The sequence below is a fragment of the Uranotaenia lowii genome, chromosome 3 (assembly GCF_029784155.1).
Source record: "Uranotaenia lowii strain MFRU-FL chromosome 3, ASM2978415v1, whole genome shotgun sequence".
Lineage (NCBI taxonomy): Eukaryota > Metazoa > Arthropoda > Insecta > Diptera > Culicidae > Uranotaenia > Uranotaenia lowii.
The window spans coordinates 178,504,177-178,528,727 of NC_073693.1; the positions used below are offsets into that span (position 1 = coordinate 178,504,177).

At 34.2% G+C, this 24,551-nt stretch overlaps 1 protein-coding gene across 1 annotated transcript in view; it reads right to left on the bottom strand.

Moving 5' to 3' along the window:
• The window catches only part of LOC129752880 (ankyrin repeat domain-containing protein SOWAHA), a 326,016-nt gene extending 301,886 nt beyond the window's left edge, over positions 1–24,130 (bottom strand). Inside the window, exons 1-2 of the mRNA XM_055748667.1 lie at positions 23,937–24,130; positions 22,953–23,779 (exon numbers count right to left, since the gene is read on the bottom strand). Of these exons, the coding sequence (XP_055604642.1) occupies positions 22,953–23,779; positions 23,937–24,066 (957 nt within the window). The 5' untranslated portion in view covers positions 24,067–24,130. The remainder of the gene's footprint in view (positions 1–22,952; positions 23,780–23,936) is intronic.
• Between the last annotated feature and the right edge of the window lie 421 nt (positions 24,131–24,551).

Consider the following 24,551-nt stretch of genomic DNA (forward strand, 5'->3'; position numbering starts at 1 on the left):
GTGGTACAACTTCTCCTCTAAAAGTAAAGCTACGTTCGGCACAATAGTTCCGGTTTTACTGAACACAATAGCTTGGATCTTTTTCGGGTTCGGTACGAAACAGTTGTTATTGAACCATTCCATGATTCTTGCTCGATGAGGTGGTCTACTTTGCTCACAGGGTCTGAGATGTACAGCTATAAATCATCAGCGTAGATATGGTATTGGCATTTCATCAGAACGTTTGACAGACTATCGACGCACCGGCAGAAAAGAAGTGCACTCGGACAAGAACCCTGTGGAGTGCCATCAATGAGCTCCCGTTCAGTTGATAGGCTCGTAACAAGTCGTACAATATGTGAACGACTGCTCAGAAAAGATGATAAAGTCTGTTTCACATAGAATCTGGTCGCATCTTTCATTTATTGCAGCGCCCCTAGTTGTCACATCGCGAATCTATTGACAGTGTTTTGATCTGGATGATTTGTTTACTCAGTGGTGAAAATTTCATCAAGATTGAAGCAGGCAGTCAAAAGTTATCGATGGAACGCGAAAGGCGAATGAAATATCCAAAATCGATTGTAAATTCGGTGCTGCAACGTTACCGGGAGACCCTTACGATGGATCGAGCGAAACAAACCAGGCGTAAAAGTGGAACATATGACCGGAAGCTGCGAGCAAAGGTTATTCGATCAGTTCACAATAATCCTGGAATCTCCTTGCTTGATTTGGCGAAAAAGTTCAAGACGAACCACAGTACAGCTCGAGGAATTTGTTTGCGAGAAGGCTTACGGTCGTATCATGCAAGCAAACACCCCAACAGGACGCTGAAACAAAACCTGGTTGCCAAAACCAGGGCAAGGAAGTTGTACGAGAAAGTGTTGGCCAAGTACAACGGATGCATTTTGATGGACGACGAAACTCACGTCAAAATGGATTTTGGACAAATACCCGGTAACAAATTTTACCTTGCAAAGCGTAAAGGGAATGTTGCGGGTAGATTCAAGTTTGTTTTCGCAGATAAATTTGCTCGGAGAACAAGATCGATTTTGTTAAAAAAATTATCAATCCACCAAACTGTCCGGATTTTCGTCCCATCGAGAAATATTGGGCAATAGGTAAGGGCAAACTGAAAAATGTGGTAGAACCATGAAAAAACCCACTCAAATGGAAAAGTGGTGGAATAAGATGGCGAATGAGGTTACCAGCAGTACCGTCAACTGGGGCAACATGCAACAATTTTCAACTTCAATGGCTTCTAAAATCTTAATGCTTACAGATAATCATACCTCTTGTACATCAAAAGTTTTAAGGTAGATGGGTCACCAAACTGACAAAGTCAGAAAAATTATTGGTTTCTCCAGTTATTTTTAAATTTACAAAAACATGCGATTTTCACCCTACTTAGAAAAAGGGGTAAGTTGCAACAAACTCTGTAATTTATGAAAAATCAAATGAAAACGATTGAAAATTCATAGTTTTTGATACATTTATGATATCATAACGCATAAAGCACCAATTGCAGTAAATTTTGGTTTTGTTCGAATTAAATTTTTAATTTTTTCTGATAAAAATGTTTTTAAGAAAAAAGTGTTAACCTTCTGCATACATTTAGGGGTAAAAAATACTACAAAATATACTATTAGCTCAAATCATGAAAATAAATCTAGGAAGGGATGAAATTTTAATGTTAACTAACGCATAATGCAAAACAATCATATCAATGCATATGGAAACGCGATTTATGAGATTTAGTTCCGATTTGCATTTTGTTGCATTTTACCCCAGACGGGTAACTGAATTATAAAAATATTTATTTAAAAAAATTGAGTGATTGTTCGAAAAATACTTCCACATGATCAATGTTGGTATAGGATGAGGAAACCAGTACAAAGTTTCTAGGTAATTTTATCAAGCCAATCCGTCATACTGGGTAAAGTTATTTACGGCATCGAAAAATGTTAAAAATTGTACATTCATTTCTCGATTTTTCAAATTTTATATGAAAATCAAAAACTTAAAAAAACTGTCTTAGGATTCAAGAAACTATGTCATCATCATTTTGTAATCATTAAAAGATAACTTTATCTCATTACATTAAATTAAAAATTGAATCTGTGTGGTGTTATATAAATGTTGCATTCAACCCCGCTGTTGCATGATGCCCCGTTTGACGGTACTGTGCAGAAAATGATGGGTGGTATCACAAAATAAGTTCAAAAATTCATCCGCAAAGCTGACGAATGATTTTTATGTATTTTTTTCCTTAAAGTGCAATAAAAACCCTACAAAATTACATTTTTACTTTTGTTGTACGTTATTTCTTTGCAGAGAAATGATCTATTTTATCCGACCAGATTCTATGTGAAACAGACTTTACGAGGTCTAAAACTTCGCATGTGAAGAAAACTCGTTTTCTAATTTACTAATTTACTTCTTATTTCTCATGTCCGCAACTTAAATTTGATAGAAAAAACTAGCAGAACCGGTAAACTTCGTCTTACCATGTTCAATTTGGCGTCCATTTTTCCTAGTATTCTTTATTCCAATAAAATCCAATTTTTGTTCAATGAATAACTGTATGTTGATAATATGTATGTTTCATTTGCTGTATTCCATTCAGTAGATTTATTCCGTTTTGTTATATTTTTTTTTATATCGGGACAATTTTTGGAGTATTTGCCGAATATTTTGCCTAACGCAGCGCTTTCAGCTCCCAATTAGCTTTGTATGGTGTATTTTTTATTGCTGAAGAAATAAAAAAAACATAAGAAAAGATTTTTTACAAACCATTTTCAAACAGCTTTTTATTCACCATCCTCATCCTTCGAAGCAATTTGAATTAAAATCCACATTCACCAAAATCATTTCCAAAAAGATTCGCCTGATAATTAAGTTATAGACTTTACACATTTCAACTTAACTGTTCACAAACAGCACTTGTCATGGCATTAAATCTGGCGATTTTGTGTATTGCAAATTCCTTTTTTTATTCAAGCAAAAAATGCTGGAGTGAGACAAGGATGTATTCTATCACCGCTACTTTTTCTAATCGTAATGGATGAGATTCTGATTGGATCGATTGACTGTGCACCGAACCGAGGATTGCCGTGGAATCCTTCAACAATGGAGCAACTGAACGACCTTGACCTGGCTGACGATATTGTTTTGCTCGCCCAAACACAACCAGATATGCAGAACAAACTCGACGACCTCACCGAAAGTTCCAAGGCAGCAGGTCTCAAAGTCAATGTCGGAAAGACCAAGTCGATGGAGATCAACACAGGAAATCCCTCCAGTTTCATGGTAGCTGGGCAACAAGTTGAGAAAGTGGAGTGCTTCCAGTATCTTGGTAGCCAGATTACGCCTGATGGTGGTACCAGAAAAGACATCGAAACACGGATCAGAAAGGCCCCATTTGCGTTTGCGAGTCTCCGAAACATCTGGCGCTCACGCCAGATCTCTCTACGAACTAAAATCCGAATCTTCAACTCAAACGTCAAATCCGTATTGCTGTACGGGTGCGAAACTTGGTGCACATATGCGGTAACGACGCGAAAACTGCAAGTATTTGTAAACCGCTGCCTGCGGAATATTATCCGCGCTTGGTGGCCTGGCAACTGGATCTCGAATGAGGAACTACATCGCCGGTGTCATCAAAAGGCGCTAGAAATCGAGATTCGGGAGCGTAAGTGGAGATGGATTGGGCACACGCTACGAAGAGATGAAAACGAGATTTGCAGAGAGGCGCTAGATTGGAATCCAGAAGGTCATCGAAGAAGAGGCAGACCCAGAAATTCGTGGCGGCGAAGCCTAGCCGCTGAAATCCGAACTGTCGACGAGAATCTTGACTGGGACCAGGTGAAGACGCTGGCTCCGGATCGTCAACAGTGGAGGTCTTTTACCACGGCCCTATGCACCGGAGGATTGGCGCGGGATCATTAAGTAAGTAAGTAAAAAATGCAAATTAATTCCTTTGAACTTTAAAGTTCGCTGAATCGAAGAAACGATTAGTTTTGAAAGGAGGAAAACATATGTTTAGATATATTCACTCATTATTTTAAAGTTTTTAATTGAAGCAGTTCTGATTTCAAAATTTCCTGATCATTGTTGGTGGTGATCTGCGATTTCATTTAGGATTACGTTATATTTTTAAGATTTAATAACATTTAATTGAAAAGCAGATTTTTTTTTTAATTTAATGGTCCGAAAAGAAATAATCTGTTCAGGCTTCGATGGTTTCATGAGTTCTTTTTTTCCTGGAAATTATCATATAAACAAAACCTTAATAAAAATTATGTGTCTTTTCTACTGTAAATCTTAATTTTCAAAAATGAAACACCGGTCAAATCCTAACGAATACCACCACAGTTCAACTTTTACATTCTCTAAATAAAGTAATATTTTCAACAACAAAAATAGTAGTTATGTTGACAAAAGGAAATATTGAAGTATACATTTGTCCCATTTATTGGGGCAAGTGAAAACACATAGGTCTTTTTCAGATGCGTCAGTGAAAAGACTTTAAAATTAATTTAATACTTGTTCTTGTTTGTCTGTTTTATCAACTTTTATTGATAAATCCTTAATAAGTTTTTCTCCGGAATAAATTAATGCTTGGTACTTCAATTTCACTGAATGCTGTTCTACCAAATGACCTCGATTTACAAAGACCTTTATAATAATTTTGAATATCCGCTTCAGATTCAGCACTCGGGATATCCTTTCTGGCCATTTTGGAGATAAAATTCTTAAATTGTAGATGTTTCATAGCTAAATGGCGCGTTTTCGAATAAGTGAAAGCTAAGCTAAGAAATTACAGAAATTAATATTATTTTTAACACTTTCAGGTCGTATTAAAAGATCATCATAAAAATCTGCTGCCCCTGGAATATCAATAACAAAAAAACTTTTCAACAAAAAAGTGAATCAAAAGTCTCTTCTATATAGCCAAAATATGTAAAACAAAAACACACTTTTCATGTTAAGTTTGTACTTGAATTGTGTGTGTAAACAACAGTAAACGTCTAAACAGTTTTTGGTGAATGATTTAAAAAAAAAAATAGTTAAGATTATTTAATCAAGTTTTTTTGGGCCCAACAATTTTTATATGAAGCAATAATGTATACATTTTTTGTAAAAGTTGATAGTTTGCACTTGCTCTAGTCTACTTTCTTAATTGAAAATTCTTCCGGAAAATGCATATCCTCACTTTTTGTTATTGAAAAGTAGATTATTTTATTTATAACTTCAATTTACGTTTGCAAAAAATCAAATAGTTCAATCCTATCTAATCTATTTCAAAGAACAGACTCTTGTTGAGAGGACCAATGACCAAATTGGTTAAAATCCTCTATAAATAAACAAAATAGAATAGAATAGAATCTTGTTCTGTTAATGTGTCTAGCGTTCTAGGCGTATTGGATTATACGGAATTTTGAATGTAAAGCTTCCCAATTTCTTATTTTCATACGTCCGCAAAGTGTCATAACATTATTTCATATTTATCTTTACCAAATTCATATTTTTTGGACAACTATTTACTACTAAAATTAACACGAATTAAAAATGGTTTTAATATTTGAAATCGTTTATATGGTTTTGATTCGATCGATAAAATATCAATCCGTGTCAAATCTAGGCGTCATTTATTACCATGTGCTGTGTACAAATAAGCAAGAAAAAACACATCTAGGTTGCATATCGCACCCACGTGCATAAGAAATATAGGTACTTGGTTGAGAAATAGGCGCCTAATTTTTAAATTTTTCCAGCGATCAATCAATATGCTTTGGTTACTATTATCTTGCAACGACGTTTGCTAGCGGCGCCTCGCCCATGGAGACGAAAAACTAACCCCTCGAAGAAATGAAAATCTCTCAAAATGGATGCCTGACTTTTCAATTTCAGATTTTGGCAAAACAAATATTAATGTTTTATTCGATCAGCAAAATGTCAACCTGAGTCACATCTAGTCGTCATTCATAACCATGTGCTGTAGAAATGAGCTAGGAAATTACATCAAGGCTTCATATCGCCACCACTTGCATTGAAAATATGCTTGATTGAGAAATACGCGCCAAAATATTCTCGCTGATCAGTACCGTCAAACGGGGCATCATGCAACAGCGGGGTTCGATGCAACATTTATATAACACTACATTAAATCAATTTTTTATTTAATGTATTGTAATAAGGTTATCTTTTAATGGTCACAAATAGATGATGACATAATTTCTCACATCTTAAGCTAGTTTTCTTAAGTTTTTCATTTTTATGTGAAATTTGAAAAATCGAACAATAAATGTACAAATTTTAACATTTTTTAATGCCGAAAAAAACTTTACCCAGTATGACGGATCGGCTTGATAATATTACCTAGAAACTTTTTACTGGTTTCCTCATGTTATACCAACATTGTTGGTGCAAAAATATATTTCGAATAATCACCCAATTTTTTTAAATAAATATTTTTAAAATTCCGTTAGGTGTCTGGGGTTAAATGCAACAAAATGCAAATCAAAGAAATACCTTGAAAATCTCGTTTCCATGTGTTGGAATATGAATGTTTTGCATCACGCGTTTGTAAACATTGGAATTTCATTCATACAAACATTTAATTTAATGATTTCAGCTTTTAGAATTTTTCGTAGTATTATTTAACCCCTAAATGTATGCAGCATCTTCATTTTCAGAAAAACTGTGAAAATTAGTTATTACAGACCCAAAAACTACTGCAATTGGTGTTGATCTGGCGTAATGATCTTTTAGGCATCGCTAATATATTAAAACTATAAATTTTCGTACGTGTTCATAAGATTTTTCATTAAAAACAAAGTTTGTTGCAAGTTACCCCATTTTCTAATTAGGGTAAAAATCGCATGTTTTTAGAAAATAAAAAAAAACTGAAGAAACCTATAATTTTTCTAACTACACCAATTTGATGCCCCAGCATCCTTAAAACTTTTGATGCATAAGGGGTGGGATTAATTGTGAACATAAGATTTTTAGAAGCCATTGAAGTTGAAAATTGTTGCATGTTGCCCCAGTTGACGGTATGCTATGCCATGGCTACTATCTTCTAACGACGTCTGCTAGCGACGCCTCGACCTTGGAGACGAAAAACAAACCGCCCAAAGGAAAAAACAATCTCGAAAAAATGGAAGCCATGACTTTTATTTGATTCAAAAAAATACAAATTTAGTTATTACGGACAATTGATGCGACTTTTTGATATTTTTATTCGATATAAACCGATTCGCATGGCTACAGCATATTCTAAAAATAATTTTATTTGCATCCTTTGGCTAGTTTCGGAGGAGTAGTACTACAAACACCGTTACAAGAGAATTTTATATAATAGATATATAATAGATGTTTGCTCAAACGGCTGTGGTGTATCTAAGAAAAACCTTTTTCGATAAATAATAAACTTTGATTTTCCTATAAGTTAAAGGTCAACTGTTGTGTTATATTGATTTCAAATTACTCACGCGTTTCGGAGAAAATATCGGAACTAAATTTATTACAATTTGTGTTGTTTTACATCAACATTATGCGTCGAAGGCTGTTGAAAAATTAGGTTACAAATCTTGATCTTTAACTTGATTCTTTAAAAAACAGCTTCAAACAAAAAATGATAAACTTTAACTTCAATAAAACAGTATTTTGCCTTTTGGCCCTTAGCACTTGTTTCGACAGCAAGAGGATTTTTTCAAGTTTTTCTTCTGGACTTATTATAAACTGTGTTTCATGTCAAAAGACTCAAAAAAAAAATGGTTCAGTTCGATTGTTTAGTTTTTTTTCGCGAAAATATAAAATTTTTGCACAACGAGATAAAGAGCTGCAATTTTACATCCAAAGAGCCGCATGCGGCTCACGAGCCATAGTTTGCCGTCCAATATTACTGATTCATTATTTTTACATAAGAAATTTAAGTGAAGGAATTTTTGGAAAACAAAAAGGTTTTGATCGAACACAAAAATTTTCTTGCGTTGTTTGAATGTGTAGTGATATTTTACAAAATCGTTTCTAAAATAATAAGAATTTTGAATATGTTGTTTTTTTTTTTTTTTAAACTGATGAGTGATGACCTGGAACTGACTCCAGATAACCTCTTGATACCAGTTTAGTAATGTTAATATTTGATAAGATCATTTTCCTGCATTAGCCTTTGCTAGCCTAAAAGACCCAAATTAATCATGCATCAGGGATTTTCAGGGATGATTACTTCATGAAGTAGAAATCCAACTAAATAAATAAAAAAGGGGTAACTTTCGTCTCAACAGACATTTTTTAGGTAAAATTGAAACCTAGAGTTCAGGATTTTTAAACCAAATTGAAAAAGGTTAATTTGGTTCAATAATCAAAATTTGCAATTTATATTGTAGTTTTTTTATAGTTAGTAAAGCACACAAACCTTAAAATGCAGCAAAGTACTTGAGGATGAAGTTTTATTTTGAAACATCTATAAGGAGACGTATTCAAACGCGTTGGTTTCCAGAGCCGTTTTCACGAACAGTAACGAGTTATTTCGCCCAAATTTCGACTGACAGGAGCGTACTTACTAGTCAAGCGTGAAACAAGCCGAGTGGTTATAATATTTGTGATGTTTTCATACAGCCACTCAAGTATTTAGCTGTTGGTGGTTTTCACAACAGCCCGAAGCATCGAAAGTCCTTAGCGATGAAAACCAGCGCACGTTCGTCATGGTTGCTCTCATGGCGTGGGACACTACTGACCGGAATCATTAGACAGGACAGGAGTCAGCGAAGTTTATGTATGAGAAAACATATTTCGATTATCCTGTGGTAATCCTGTTGGCACGGCCGACATTTCACAAGTATCTCTTGTCGAAAGGCAACGTCAGTGACGTTTTCTGGCTGATGCCACTTATTTATGCAGAAATGTTCAGAACTTAAGTAGGTATGGAGTTGCTGCGGCTGCTGCTGCTGCTGCTGCCAGAGAATTTCCAAATGAAATAATTATCTGCACTCCTCGCAGGAGGGGGAGAGAAAACTGTGATGATTTCACCGGCAATCATATGTACCCATGTATTATTGCAAAGGTCTGGCCGGGCCGTGGTTTATAATTTCGAAAGCCATTCAAAACACTAGAGCTGGAACGATGAAATTATAAGTTTTAATTTTTAAAGTGGTAGCATTATCACGCAGATATGTTTAGCGGTTAATTAACCGCAATCAGCTAAAGATCATTTAACTTTGCTATAGGTACCCATCTGAATAGGAAATTTCACAGCAAACGGAACGGACACTTTTTAGCGGTGAAGAGGTGGAACAACAACAACATCTATTTCCAAGAGCGTATCGTGGTGGCCGTTTTATTGTTTCGGAACCAATGTATGTATGTTTGTATGTTTGTGTGTACGTATACCTACTAACACCATCCAGGGCATACGGTAAGTAGCTAGTGACTGACTATTTGGCCTCGGTTTGGTGCATGCAAGAGCTTATGCTGTGTGTTGATACTTCTGCCTGACTGCAGTTAATTTATATTCCGCGAAATTAATTTTCCAGGTTTATATCGCGGATGGCGACGCGGATAATTTTTGCGATATGGGTCTGTTATCAGTCCATGTTTTTATTCACGCATGCTGGATAGCATTTACATTTTTATTGTTTTAGGATAATGGAGGGAAATTCGACCCGGAGTGGGAAAGCTTGTAACCGGTTGGTCTGCACGCTATAAGTCCAATAATTTGCATGCACGCGGATCACTTAATGACTACTTTTACGTTGCAATCTCGCTAGACCCAAATAAATAGCCACGGATGCACTCACTGAACGTGATGTGATGAGCAGCAGGAAATTGTTAATCCTGCTCGGATAAAAATGTTAGTTCATCAATGGAATAAAGTAGACTGCAGTAATTAAATTTCGAAAATATTCATCCAGTCATAAAGTTTCTGCAATTGATTTATGTTCGGCGTGAATATGATTCATTCATTTTACTATAATAGACGAGTTGAAAAGCCTGGAGTCTTAATCGAGGCGTTTAATTTATTCCTTTCTCAGTCAGAAAGGTATTCAAATTTACAGTTAGTATACAACCTGTAGATCACTTAAAGCATTATCACAGGTAAATAATCTTTATCGACCTATTTATTTGCTATATTTGTTTTAGAAACTTGAAACAGAAGATTCGCTAACAAGAAATTGCAAAATACATTTCCTTCATTTAATTGAAATACAAATAACAACAGTCCAACTTTTTGGCTAAAAACATCAGGAAATGATCAAACTTTAGCTAAAGTTCTAATGAAGTTACTCTTCAAAAATATTTCAACTCAACATCCATAAAGCAGGTTCAACTCATTAGCTTCAAAATCAGTTTACCAGATAGATAATACGTTGTTCGATAACAGAGATACGCGTGAAATAAAATGCATGTTTCAGAAGACTGATCCCAAACTTTTGGCCGTTATACCATACTACGTGGTGATCTCAAACTTTTGGACGATAACTTAAGTAGCTATTTTATATATTTTAAGCATATTGCAAATTTTTTGCACAGAATAAAACAAATATGTTTTGATAAGTATGAAAAAAGGATTCGAATGAAAATCGAATTTTGACCACCACCCCACCCTCAGATGATCGGGTTTGAATTTTAAGTGCAGTTTTTGAAAAATGTTCCATTTTTAAGCTTAATACAAGTCATATAAACTTAACATATATTTTTAAGATAAGTTAACCACCGTTAATTAAGTTTTTTTGTAAATTATTTTTCGGCATATCGGTGAAATGTATATTCTTGGAGAAAGAATATCAGAAATGAAATTGATGAAGATGGATAGAAAAGTGAGAAGAAAATTTACAGGTGTTGAAAAGAGCGAAAGAGCATTTTTGCGAGGAAAACTTATTAACGTACACCATACTTTACCCCGCAACATTTCATTATTTAGGAGAAGTAGTACCGGGATAGAGGTGGCACTACCTTAACCTATACAATGAAATCTGGTTGGTCCGAAGTCTACATGTGGTGAACATGTATACTCCGGACGGGCGAAATATGGCGTACGTTAAGCTCCAGAAAGCTTCCCTATTGCGCAGAATGGTTCCATCGATGCGCTAGCTGTGTTGATATTTCGTTATCACGGCATGAATGCACCGTATGAGTGCTAATCATTAGGGTCAACGGTCCAATTTGGCTAAGCCCGATTTATTTTGAACCATTGATTTTTGATTTTGATTTTTAAAGCCAATTATTTTGATTTTTAAGATAAGTTAACCACCGTTAATTAAGTTTTTTTTGTAAATTATTTTTCGGCATATCGGTGAAATGTATATTCTTGGAGAAAGATCCTAAATAATGAAATGTTGCGGGGTAAAGTATGGTGTACGTAAATAAGTTTTCCTCGCAAAAATGCTCTTTCGCTCTTTTCAACACCTGTAAATTTTCTTCTCACTTTTCTATCCATCTTCATCAATTTCATTTCTGATATTCTTTCTCCAAGAATATACATTTCGCCGATATGCCGAAAAATAATTTACTTAACATATATTTTTTGTCAAAAACATACAAAGGGGGTTTTGCTTACGACCTCTTGAATGAAATCAAAAGAATTGCAATATGTCATTAGAAATTTGGGAAAATTATTCATGAAAAGCAATCGGCCGGTTAAGAGAAAAGTTAATAATTAAAAACCAGTATTTTTCGCTCCTCCCGAGTAAAATACCTAAAAATAACATTCACGCTTGAGACTCAAGCAACCCCTCTCCAAGCTCAGATCTTGCTGAAATTTGGCATGTGACCTTCTGGTAAGCTAAGATCAATTTTAGCTTGGAACGAGTGAGATTTGTCATGTTTAATTCTTCAAATACTAAGATTAGTACACTGCGGTTCATGATTTATTTTTCGGTTTTATTTTTTCAAAATTTCATATTTGGAGCATAACCCAATAACTGTTCTACTGAGATTTTTACTTAATATAATTTTCAGATACAGCGCCTGATTCCACATTAAAAGTAATCTTCAGTTATCAAGGTGATCCTGAGAAAGCGATATGTTCCGAACACGAAACTCAGGAGACTCCACGCCAAATTTCAGCAAATTTAAACGGTCGTAGGTACAACGAGGCTCGAATTTGTATGGAAATTTGACATCATTTGTTCTGACTCAACTGCAAAATCTTCTTTTTAGGCTTCAACTTTTATGCACATGCATCAATTTTTTTTCAACTGAATGTAATTTCACACATTTCCTTTAAAGACCGTAAAACGATACGAGCAACAACCAATTTCAGCCAACAAGGTTTTCATTTCGAAACACATCGCTTTTTTCGCTAATTATTTAAATTTTATGTCCATTTTATTTGTGAAGTTTGATTTATCTTGATTGAAGATAATTTTTCATGACATTCCAACAAATTACTCTAACAAAGCCAAATAATATTTAAGCTATTTTTTTAAGTTTGTTGTGTAAAAAAAGCAACATGAAACATAATTCGTTCTTCTATTCTAAATATATAAACTACCAGAGATTTCCTAAGGTAAAAGTTCTTAAAATAAACATACAACAACAATAAGTTATTCCTAAATCAAAACAAACTAGAAAATTAATAAAAATATGAAAAATATGTGTTTATTATTATTTTATTATTATAATTTTTATAATAATTGATTCATCGAACATAAAAGTTTAAATGAAAAGAACTTACTCACAAATTGCAGTTGAGAGAGTCACCCCCACGAGATAGGTTCTGTTAAAAAAGTTTGTTCAAATGATTTTTTTTTGTTTAAAGAACACTCAACAAATTATATAATGTTATAAAATTTTCTATAAACACACATCTTGTAATGTGGCCTCTCGTTCTGCGGCCTTTCTCTTGAATATTCCATTCAATTCAGGAATGTTTTCGATTTAGGTTCGTGTCGCCTTATTTTGAGGCGTTGAATATCGAGGTATTGGTGGGTGTACAACAATTTTTTTTCTAGTTATTTGGAGCATAGAACAGAAATTCAAATACTGTGAAACATTTTGAGAATCTTTAGAAAGTATCCTGATGTGCTTTAACGACGTATATTCCTCAAAAACCATATTTTTATGCATAGCAAATTGTAAATAAATTTGTTTAAAGATAGGAGACAAACAATTAAAATTGTAACCCTTTGCACAATGGGGAAAAAAGTGTACAAACAGCGAAGAAATTCAATATCTTTCGTCCTACATAACCCAAATCTATGAAATTATACTTTCCTTTTGTGAAAATCAACGGAGAATCGATTGGACATAGTTTCAAACGCCGCACAAACTTGCGAACGGAGATATAGTGCCTTTTTAACCCCTAATTCCCCTATATTTTGTAAACATTCCAGAAAAACACTGATTCGAACCAATGAATTTTGAACGAAAACAGACCTATCGTGTGTAATTTTTTCTGAGGAATCGAATGAAGGCGGTTTTGGCCACCGCACGCTTCAGAAAATGGAGTTATGGCTGTTTTTACCCTCAAGTCCCCTATATTTTTCAATTATTTCTGAAAAATGCTGGTTCGGACTTGAAAATTTTGAACCGAATGGGTTGTATCTTGTGTGGTTTTTTCCAAGCAATCGAATGAAGGCTTTTTGAGCCCCCGCACACTTCGAAAAATGAAGTTATGGCTGTTTTACCTTCAATTCCCCTCAATTTTTCAAATTGTTAAGAATATGCATGTTCAGACTTGAAAATTTTAAACCTTTTGGAACGTATCTTGTGTGATTTTTTTCACAGGAATCCAATGAAGGCTGTTTGAGCCACCGCACGCTTCGGAAAATGGAGTTATGGCTGTTTTTACCCTCAATTCCCCTACATTTTTCAATAATTTCAGAAAAAAGCATGTTCGGACTTTAAAATTTTGAATTAAATGGGTTGTATCCTATGTGATTTTTTCCGAAGAACCCAACGAAGCATATTTGAGCCACCGCACGGATTAGGATCAGGAGTTATGGCTGTTTTACCTTCAATTGCCCAACATTTTTCAAATAGCTCAGAAAAAGCATGTTGGGACTTGAGAATTTTGAACGAAATGGGTTTTATTTTGTGAAATTTTTCCGAGCAATCGAATGAAGGCTGTTTGAGCCACCGCACGCTTCGGAAAATGGAGTTATAGCTGTTTCACCTTCCATTCCCCTACATTTTTCAAATTGTTAAGAAAACGCGTGTTCGGACTTGAAAATTTTGAAAAATCGCGTCCAGCAAAACGTGTTTGTTTGCTCTCCGAGTAGGTACGGTGGGTGGTGATTCGGGCAGAGAGCGAAGCCGACAGATAATGATGCGTGTCGTGACAAGCAAACGTGAACTACTATCAATAGAAAATTTCCAACCAAGAAAGGTACGACACGCATCATTATTTCGTCTGTCGGCTTCGCTCTCTGACCAAATCACCACCCACCGTACCTACTCGGAGAGCAAACAAACACGTTTTGCTGGACGCGGTGCTTGTGGTTCTAGAAATTCAGGAATGATTTTACGTTTATAATTTTCATATTTTTGTGAAATCTCACAGCGTGAATTGCTGCACCTCACTAGAATGTAGATTAAATGTGCTTTCCAATGAATATACTTTTGATTGGTCCAAACAAAGTAAAAGCACTGAAAATCCGGGTACAACCTGACGGTGGACCACAAAAACAGATGAAATTTCAATTTGTAAAAAAATCCCTCAAAGTAGTGAACTTTGAAAAATTTCAGTAAATTCAATTTTTGTTGCATGGAAAATCTAAAGACAGCAAAATGTTAGAATTTTAATAGATTTTGTAGTTATATTTTTTCAAAAACTCTACCATTGCTCAAACAGTATTTACAAGCAATCGAATGAAAAGTAGGTTTTTCAGACCACTTTTTTAACTTTTTGCGACCATTTCATTTAAAAAAATTAAAAAAATATTTCTTGGCTTCATGATGTAGACATTAACTTCAGCTTTCATATGCATAAGACAAATATTTATTTGGACGTGTAATACATGAACTACAGCAGTTTTCCTGAGGCATGTTTTTTGGATTTTTTTTTCTTTCATGCTGAATAACGAGAAAACTAGAAGCTTTAGCTATATATAATGTTCTAAACATATTTTACTGACATTACAAGGTTTCTATTGATATAAGATTTTTATGAAATTCATAATAATTCAAACGACTTAGATAGATTTTACTTTTGGAGTGTCAAATTGACACTCGTAAGTCGGAAAAGGGAGTTTTTTGTCCAGGCTTCAATGGTTCGTTCATAAAAAAGTAAAGATACAATATTAAAGAACTTTTGAATTCATTTGGGGTCCCCGAAGAAATTTTTGTATTTTGAGCTTCTGAAAAAAGTTACAAGCCTTCAAACTTGCAATAGTGTCAAAATGACACTCTAATGCGGATGAGGGTTAAAAGTACAAATATTCGGCAGTTCAAAGAACGAAATTCGACAACATACTCGACAAATTGCAAAAGAACTTTTGAGCGATGCAAAAAAAGGACTTCAATCAAACTCACCGGGGCCCAAATGATGAACAGGCGTATTTAGGTAAGTAAGTTCCTCCCATGCAAATGTTTAACAAATTGCTTACACTTTTTTTTGCGTTTCGTCTTCTGCTGCGTCTTTTCGGTGGGTCTGAATTGTCAAGAAGACGCATGAAAAAAAACCACTTGGAGTACAACCGAAAGTCAGGCATGCATCAAATTGAAAGTCATTTAGCGAGAAGTGTGATTCACATGTTTTTGGCTTTTGGACTTGGAACTAACTTTTTGCCTGGAGCTCGAATATACGTATTGCGAAAGTGCTCTACATTTAGAAACAACTAACATGTTCTTCCGTGGTGTGGTGGCGCAGTATTGGTGGTCCGCAGCGAGAAAAAAAAACTCTCGTTGGTCCCTGTGATCTTGCCACCGACTATTAGTTGGATTCTTCCTGTCGCCCTCCCTTTTCCTTTTCCGATGATAAAAAGCAGCTCTCACTGAAAAATTTCGGTTTCGGTAGCGTGCGCAAACATTTTTCAACAACATGTCTTAATTCGAGGGCAATTTATTTTAGCTGCATTACTAATTGGAAGGGAGGTCGTTTCTGATCTTTCAGCTTATGTTGTTTAGGAAAAAGGTGTCACCATCAAATTACACGCCTTTCAATCAAACATTTCTAAAAAGTTTCCTTGATTTGGAGGCTTGACTGTTACTCTATCCTATTTTCCTGCAAAATTTTGCTTATTTTTTTCTTAAATTGCTACCTTCTCTTTATTTATCAATGGAATAAAATAATTTAATGCAGTATTCCGTAATCGAATTTAGAAATCAGAAACACTCTTTTCAACGGCACATCATTGATTTTAAAAGTACTTGGTAGCTAGCAAAATGCAGAGACAGCTGGTACATATATCTTAGTATTAATACTCGATACTTTTCTGACGGATTCTCTACGTATCCATCGATTTCGGTTTTATGATTTGTGACAAAGTCGTATGAGTTATTGTTTATTTTAGCAATTTATGTTTAGTACCAAAAATAAATAAAGATTGACACGAATCTGTCGTCAATAGTTTGAAGGAATTATGTCAGTTGATGAATTGTCCGATGCATCTCGTGTTGGATATTTCCATGGCAAAGGTGCCGCAGATGTTTCATTCGGTCGCCCCATTCTCGATAATTTAGAACGCACGCACCAAAAATCTCCCTAACGTTGAAAAATCATTCGTTTTAGTGCTGTTTTACGTTTTCCTAATTCTTCCAAACGATGTTTTCGTTTACGGATGCAGGGTGGGACACATCACACAGTTCGTGAATGCGATCTAGTTCGGTACTTCTTAAACAGAAAATTTTTCATTGGATATTTCAACCTAATCCGGTGCGTAACTTGCACCCCCTTGAGCCCAACAATGTTACTTGATAACAAAAATCTTTTGAGTTTTTGATAAGGTAGTGTTGGCTTTTTTAACGTGAAAAATAAAAATTCGTGGAAAACTGTTTCAAAATAAAGCGAAAACTTCTGGTTGCTTTTACTTGAACATCCCAACTTTAGCCAAGGTGATTCTTGATGATTTACTGAAACAAACCCCCGCCCGAGCATTTTTCAACGGTATTTTCCAGATATTTCATAATCTAATGTAAGTCATGACAATATTTAAAAAAAAATGGGAGTTAAACCCCGCATGAGGATTCAGGAAAAGCAAGCAGGATATTCCATTCTACAATCAAAATTTCAAATTCTTACTTAAATTCGACTATTAAGTATGGTTATTCAAGACTAACATTCATTACTCAGAAGAACTGATACCTGATCTCAAAACCTAATTCCAGCTCAAAAATTCTACCACAGTTTTTCAAAATTTTCTCACTTCTTGATTGAAAATCTGGTTCCATGTCATCAAACTCAAAATTGTGCTTCAGTTAGGATTCTTGGATTTCAATTCGAATCTTCATTAGAAATTTAAAATAAAATGGTGTTTTGGAAATGCTGGTACAAATTTGGTTTTGCATTTCATAAAAAAATTATCCATGATTTTCGAAACCCATATGCATGTTCAATAATTATATATTAATTTTCCTAATAGAAAAAAGAAAATTAGAAACCAATCTGATTTTTTATTTCGAGAACTTTGAGATTGAAAGTTCCTGAATTTAATTTTTATGAAGAACTCGAACATCAAAACTTTAAAATGGCGATCCAAAACTGAAAACTGAGAAGCAGGTTCATTATTTGAAAATTATATTCAAATTCAGTTCAACAAATAAGATTAAAAAACATTCAGTAATTAATCGAGAATGACAACCGAAACTTCAAAATTTGAAATACGGATCTGCTTTACAAAGATGTAATGCAGATTTTACATTTCCACATCTTCATTTCTGATCTGGAATTTGAATTCAGAAATCGTATTGAAATTCGGAAACAGATTCAAAATTCTTATTTTGAATGCAGGTTCAGAATCAATATTCAAATTTCAAGTTCAAGATGCAATTATTATTTATTTGAGGAATTCAAATCGCAAATGATCGCAGATTTATCATTTTGATAGCAAATTCAATCTACAACTTGGGGTGGTCGTTTAGCCTAATGGCTAACGTCTCTGGTTATTAAGCCAGAGGTCTAGGGATTGAATCCCACCACCCTGAAATCTAGGCTAAGGGAATTTTGTGAGGCTATGGACGTAAAATTAACACAAATATAACGAAATGAAACAACGTAAAAAAGAAAAGCAAAATTGTCTCTATTACAAAGACAAAAAAAATTTAAACTTTCAAATGAAAATCAAAAATATAAAGGATGATTTGAGATTATTTTTGTAGTTTTGTCTTATGAAAAATCTGGATTTTGATCTTGGAAAAAATCATCAGAAAAATATTTTCTGATTAAAGACATGTAACCTTCAAGCAAAAAATATGCAAGGAATTTCTTATTTGTTGGTGTATTGTTTAACATTTTGAGTATTGCAGTTAAATTAAAAGTCAAAATCTAAAACAAAATCCAAACTAGGATCGGATTTGCAAGAACGGTAAAATGTTTATTGCTTACTTTAACTTTTCAAAATTTGATATATTTTCATCAATGGTTGATATCTTTGAATTTGGTAGATTAAGCATTCAAATTGAGCATAGAATAAGTTTTTTTTAAAGAAATTGAAGGCTTCCTAAATTACAGGGCTGGTAGCGGTTTGACAATGAAATAGTAGGGACTTTAGTGACCAAAATTTGAAAAAAAAGTGACCAAATAGTGACTTTGAGGACCGAAAAAAGTGACCAAATAGTGACTATGTAGAACGAAAAAATAACTTTGAAGTACAAAAAATGTGACCAGTCAGGCCCGTGCGAAGGACCCTTCCGGGGGGGTTTTCAAAATTCAAATTTAGATAAAATTAATAACAATACCAAAAATAAACAATTGAAAAGGAAAGGGTTTTCTTACACCATTTGTCACTCATGTTCAACACAAAAACTAAAAAAATGACTTTGTTTATCAGAACAAACATGGAAACATATTACAATGAATGTTTCAAATTTTCGATATGTCAAGAAAGTAAGAAATGCATTAGTTTCAAAAGAATTTCTTAGCAAATTTAAAATTAAAAAATATCTGAATTCTAAAATAAATGTCAAATCTTGTACAAAACTAAGCATGAATAGATGTTAGGAAAATGATAATAATTGTTAATTTTTATTCATCTAAATTTGGAATTCTTTTCCTCATTCTTAACTGGAAGTTTAGTTAGAAATTCCGCTGTAATTTTTTAATTTGAACAAAAAATATTTAATCACGATTTAAAATGTAAATTACCGATTACTGTATAAGAAATGAATTTTGAACCGAATTTATTCAATGTTTGATGTTTTAATTTAATTTTATAAAAAGAAGAATATATTTATAATTATTTTAAAAGTGCCAGTTATAGAAGCCAGACATAAAACCTTTAATAAAGTAAAATCCTCCATGTTCAACTACACTGACAAAGAAATGTTAGAAAATGAGTAATTATGTGAATGATAAAAACTGATAAAAAATTAAAAATAATGAATTCAAAACTTTTGTTATTAACACTGCGTATTAAAATTTATTTTGAAAGTTGCTACTTAGAACAATTTTTCAAACTTTTAGATTAATTTAAAAATCATGATCGATCCAAAAATATGATTTCATATAAAAAATATTAATAAAAAGTTTTTAAAGTTTCAATCGCAGGTTTTTAAGCTTTGAATTACAAGCTCTGAGTATTTTGTCTCTTTTGATTAAAATATTGGGTCCTAAAAGAACAGAAGGTTGAAATTATGTTTTTTTTATTTAAAATTTGGAGTTAAAGACTTATGGTTGAAGAACACGAAAATTTAGAATTTAAAAACGAGGAAACAATTGTTAAAAATATGTCTCAAAAAATTAAAAAGTTTGATTAAAAAAAATCCGGCATTATATAAAATTGATTATAAAATTGAAAAAAAAAACTGTACAATAAAATTCGGTAGATTTATTTAAAAAATTGAAAAAACAGTATGGAAATAAAAAAGATTAGTTTTTAAAAACATTTCAGGAAGAGTTTTTTCAATAAAAATGTTTCATCATAACCATTTTGGTGCCTATTTTTTCAATTATTGATTTGGTAAATAGTGTCCTCAACTAGAAATTTTTTCAAATTCGGCCATTTAGTTTTGGTAATAAAGAGTTTATTACTAGTAAAATTGATGGATAACTGATTATGGGAAAAAGTCATTACAAGTATTTTTGACATCACAGCAGAAAGTGTAAAAAAACTTGATTCTATTTAAAGCTCATTAATTCATATAAAACTTTTATTTCTAAATAATATGTTTTTGATTTGAGTTTTTGTAAAAAGAAAGTGCAGAAACTTCTCTAAAGATTTTAAATTATTTTCATTTCAATAACAAACCCACCGTACGAGGAAAGGTGTGCTCTGATATGTCCAACCTCACTCGAAAAGCGGCGCGTCGAACTGCAGCAAGGTTTTATATTCGACACATTGACCAACCGTATTGACTGTGCTTACATTCTACAACGTGTTAACATTTATGTACCAACGAGAACACTTCGACAACGTCAGTTTCTTTCAATTCCTCACCACTGTATTGCCTATGGCCAAAACCACCCTATTGACAAGTGTTGTGAACTTTTTAATTTAGTGTATAATTTGATTAATTTTAATATGTGCAAACATCGTTTTAAAATAGGCTTAAGAAGAATTTCCTAGTTTTTAAGTCATCAGTCTGTACGGTAATTAAACCAAAGACGAAATAAATAATAATAAATATAAAAGCTGATAGAAATATTGCATACATATTTAGATTCGGGGAACCCAAATTAGTTGAAATTACCGTTTAAATTCATTGCACCTAAAAAAATGTAATTTTTGTGGCCTTGTGTAAATTTTTACAACCCTTTTTTAAGTATTTAGAAGAACAAAAAACACGAAATAAAATTGAGTCTGAAATTGTTTTTCAAAGAATATTTCATATCATCATAACAATTGTTATGACATAAAAGATTTTTTTTCATAAAAAAATGGTTCGTTTCAATCTCAATCTTAGTTACACTTCTTAATAAAAACCCATTCTAACTAAAGACGAGATAGGGTTTTTGTATATCAAGTTTTGAGTTCCAATACAAAAGGTTGATTGAACTAAAAACTAGAATCTACAATCAAAGTTAGTTTCAATTCACGAACGTCAAATAATGTCGTAGATCGAAATGTCTTAAGCCAAGGGTGATTCATGCTGAAATTCCGCCGGAGCCGAGAGAAATTTCTGACTGACTGATCAAGTAATTTACCGTTACTACCGTCAATATTAACACGCGCAATTCAAATTACTCTTTCATTGGTTTATTATCGGTGAAAAAGGGACTTTTGGTGATAAAAGTGACCATTTTTCGGACAATAGTGACTTTAGTGACCAAATGATGAAAAAAGTGACTTTTTAGTGACTGACCCAAAAAAAGTGACCAAGTCACTAAAAAGTGACTCGCTACCAGCCCTGAAATTAATGTTTTCTATACTCTAATCTGAGGTTGCCGGTTTTATCCCGGGTTTTCCCGGATATCTATACATGTATAAAAAGCAATCTCTGTGGGTTTGTTTGTTTGGTTTTTTGTACGTTTGTTTGTCTTCTATAGGCTCAGCCGTCTTAAGACCTAGAGAGCTGAAGTGCGTATTAGGACCAGAAATGATGAACAAATGGTATCAGAATTTCGGATGATCCCTTTTCAAGGGGGTCGTCCATACAACACAAAAACTGTTTAAGTGATATTGACGTTATTATTCATCGGACGGAGAAGAAAAATTGCACAAGAACGGGAAATTGAATTTTGTGTCGGGGTCAGCAAAAGGGGTCGTACATATGAACTGTTCAGTGAATTTACTATATTTATATTGGATGCATTGCATTGGATTGAGATGAAAATTCCCATATAGGAGTTTTGAGTGACGTGCAATCAATTTCAGGTTTCAAATTTTGGGTCTGGGGTCGTCCATATCAACTGTTTAACGTTTTTGCTATATTGGCGTTATGATATATCGGATTGTCATGAATGTTAGCACATGAGTGTTTTGAGGAACGAGTAATTAACTTCAGTTTTCAAATTAAGGGCCAGGGGTCGACCAAAGGGGTCGACCAAAGGGTTCGTCCATACCAACCGTTTGCCATATTGATGTTATTCTACAATGGATTGAGATGAAAATTTCCACATATGAGATTTGCGGGACGCTCTATTGCTTTCAGGTTTCAAATTTAGGGTCAGGGTCGCCAAAAGGTGTCGCTCATATTGTCTGTTCATTGTTTTTGCAATATTATCTTGAATATGGAAGTGTAATGAAAATTGAACATGGGAGTTTTACAGTAAAAGTAATTGATTTAAGGTGTCAAGTTTTGGATCGAGGTCCAAAATAAGGGTCGTCCATATTGTTTCCGGATAGCAAGTTACGAGTCACGAGTCGGCAAAAGGGGTCGTCTATATTACCTGTTCATTGTTTTAAAGTTACTGACGTTGTTATATATATTATTTGAAAAGAAAATATCGCACATGGGAGGCTGTTAATTGATTATTGATATCCAATTTAAGTGTGAAGGCCAAGCAGAGGAGTCGTGCGTATGAACAAATAGTCCATGTTTCTATTATAATGTTATGATTTTGCAACCGTTCGAAAAGAAATTACTATCAAATAAATTTGATTAAAAAGCCAATAAACCTCTTAATTAGAATTTCAAGTTGAAGTTGAAGTTTAAAAAAAACAAAAACTTGTATGCGAAATTGCATACTATCTTTTACATTGCACAAATAAAAAAATAGAATTATTATTTATATTCAAAAACAAATGAAAAAGAACCTTAAAGAAAAAAGTATAAATTGATAATTGATCCAGCCTTATCATAAAAAAAAGAAAAATTAAAAAGTTAAAATTTTCAACATTGCATAAGTTGAAAATAAAAAATTATGGTTATAAACAATGTGTATGATTGATCATTTAGCAAAAATATAAATAACTTATAGTATAATTAATTACCTTATCCGGCTTTTTCTTTCCCAGTGGCGATGGAATTTTCGCTTCTTCTTCCGATGCAAACCGGTTGAATTTCATCATTTTTTCTTTAACACTCAGTTTATTTTCTTCCGGCAGCTCACCGGTATTTTTGTCTTCTTTGATGTCACCAGTAGAAATTTCAGCAGCTTCACTTTGCACATTTTCTTTATTGGAACCGGGATCAACTTTTTCCAAAACTGATGGGTTTGCTTTAACAGGTTGTGGAATTTTCTCCTCAACGGACACCTGCCTTAGGCTGCCTTGATCTACACTGACCCGTTTTCTCGGAGGGATGGCCGGTGGCGGTTCATCTGAACTGTCAAAACGATACAACTCGACACTTGGTTTACGAGACACTTCCGAGAACTTCCGCGAATCGTTATTACTATCACTTCTTACGAGTACATGACCGCCAACAATTTTACGCCCTTCACCGAGATTGACCAACTCACTGCCGAAACTGTATTCGGATCCACTACGTCCAGTGTCTGAACTGTTTTTACGCGACAAAGTAACAACACTTCCTCGAGGACTTCCGTGATATTGGTACGGATTGGGGCTCTGATCAAACACTTCCGGAGGCGGACGGTACGGTGGTGGTTGCTTAAAAGGAGATCCTTCACCATCAGATGGAACAACCGAAAAAGATCTCGATCCAGGACTCATCGGAGTGTAGCTGGAGTTAAGTGAATCCTCTGAAGGGCACTCGGTAATGTATTTCTTACGCAGAATGAGGTATTTTTCTTCACCTTCATTCTTGATCGAAGCCAATGTGTTGACGTAGCTTTTGAACAGCTTTCTGGCCTCTTCTGCAATGAAACAAATCACGACCATTAATGCTAATTGTTAAAAAAAACTGTCCATTTGCAAAACCGAACATCAGACCGAAAAAATGCTATTTCAGCACCTTTCGCACCGATTCAACAGGTGACTCCATCGTCAAAAACAAAGCCAGAAATCACTTACCTTGCGTTTCTTTATTAGTAAGGAAAACACGAAAATACTTCACTAAAGCATGGTTTGTCACTTTGCAGTTGTTTTTCAACATAAAATTACGAATTTCAGCCAACGAAAGCTCGCTAGGTCCGGGATCCATTTTTCCGTGTTTAATAAAATCAACACTTACGGTAAACCAAAACAAAACAACTCTTCGTCATCGCAGCAAACAAGTCAAAACAAACCCGCTTGGGAGAGAGAAACCGTCCGTGAGTTTGACATTTCTCTCCCAGTGTTTTGCTCAGAGTGCCTCCAGTAGGGTGGGTGCATACTGAGGAAAAGTAGGCAAGGGGTACTAAAAGTTTCTCATTGGTGGGGGGTGGAGACGGTGCGCTTTTTGACAGCGAATTGTTCGCCTACCATGCCTACGATTACGATTGCCTGTCACAAGGGTCACAAGATGGACGATTCCGTGCATTGGTATAAGAACACACCTAGCTTTACCCGCCTTGGTTTTGCTTTTGCATGTACGCACAGGGTGCCATAAAATTCCCGACTTGACCGGTTTCCAGAAGGTTTTCTTTGCAGCGGCACGCGTTTATGAAACGAATGAATCAGCGGTACAAACGAACGCAAACGCGCGAA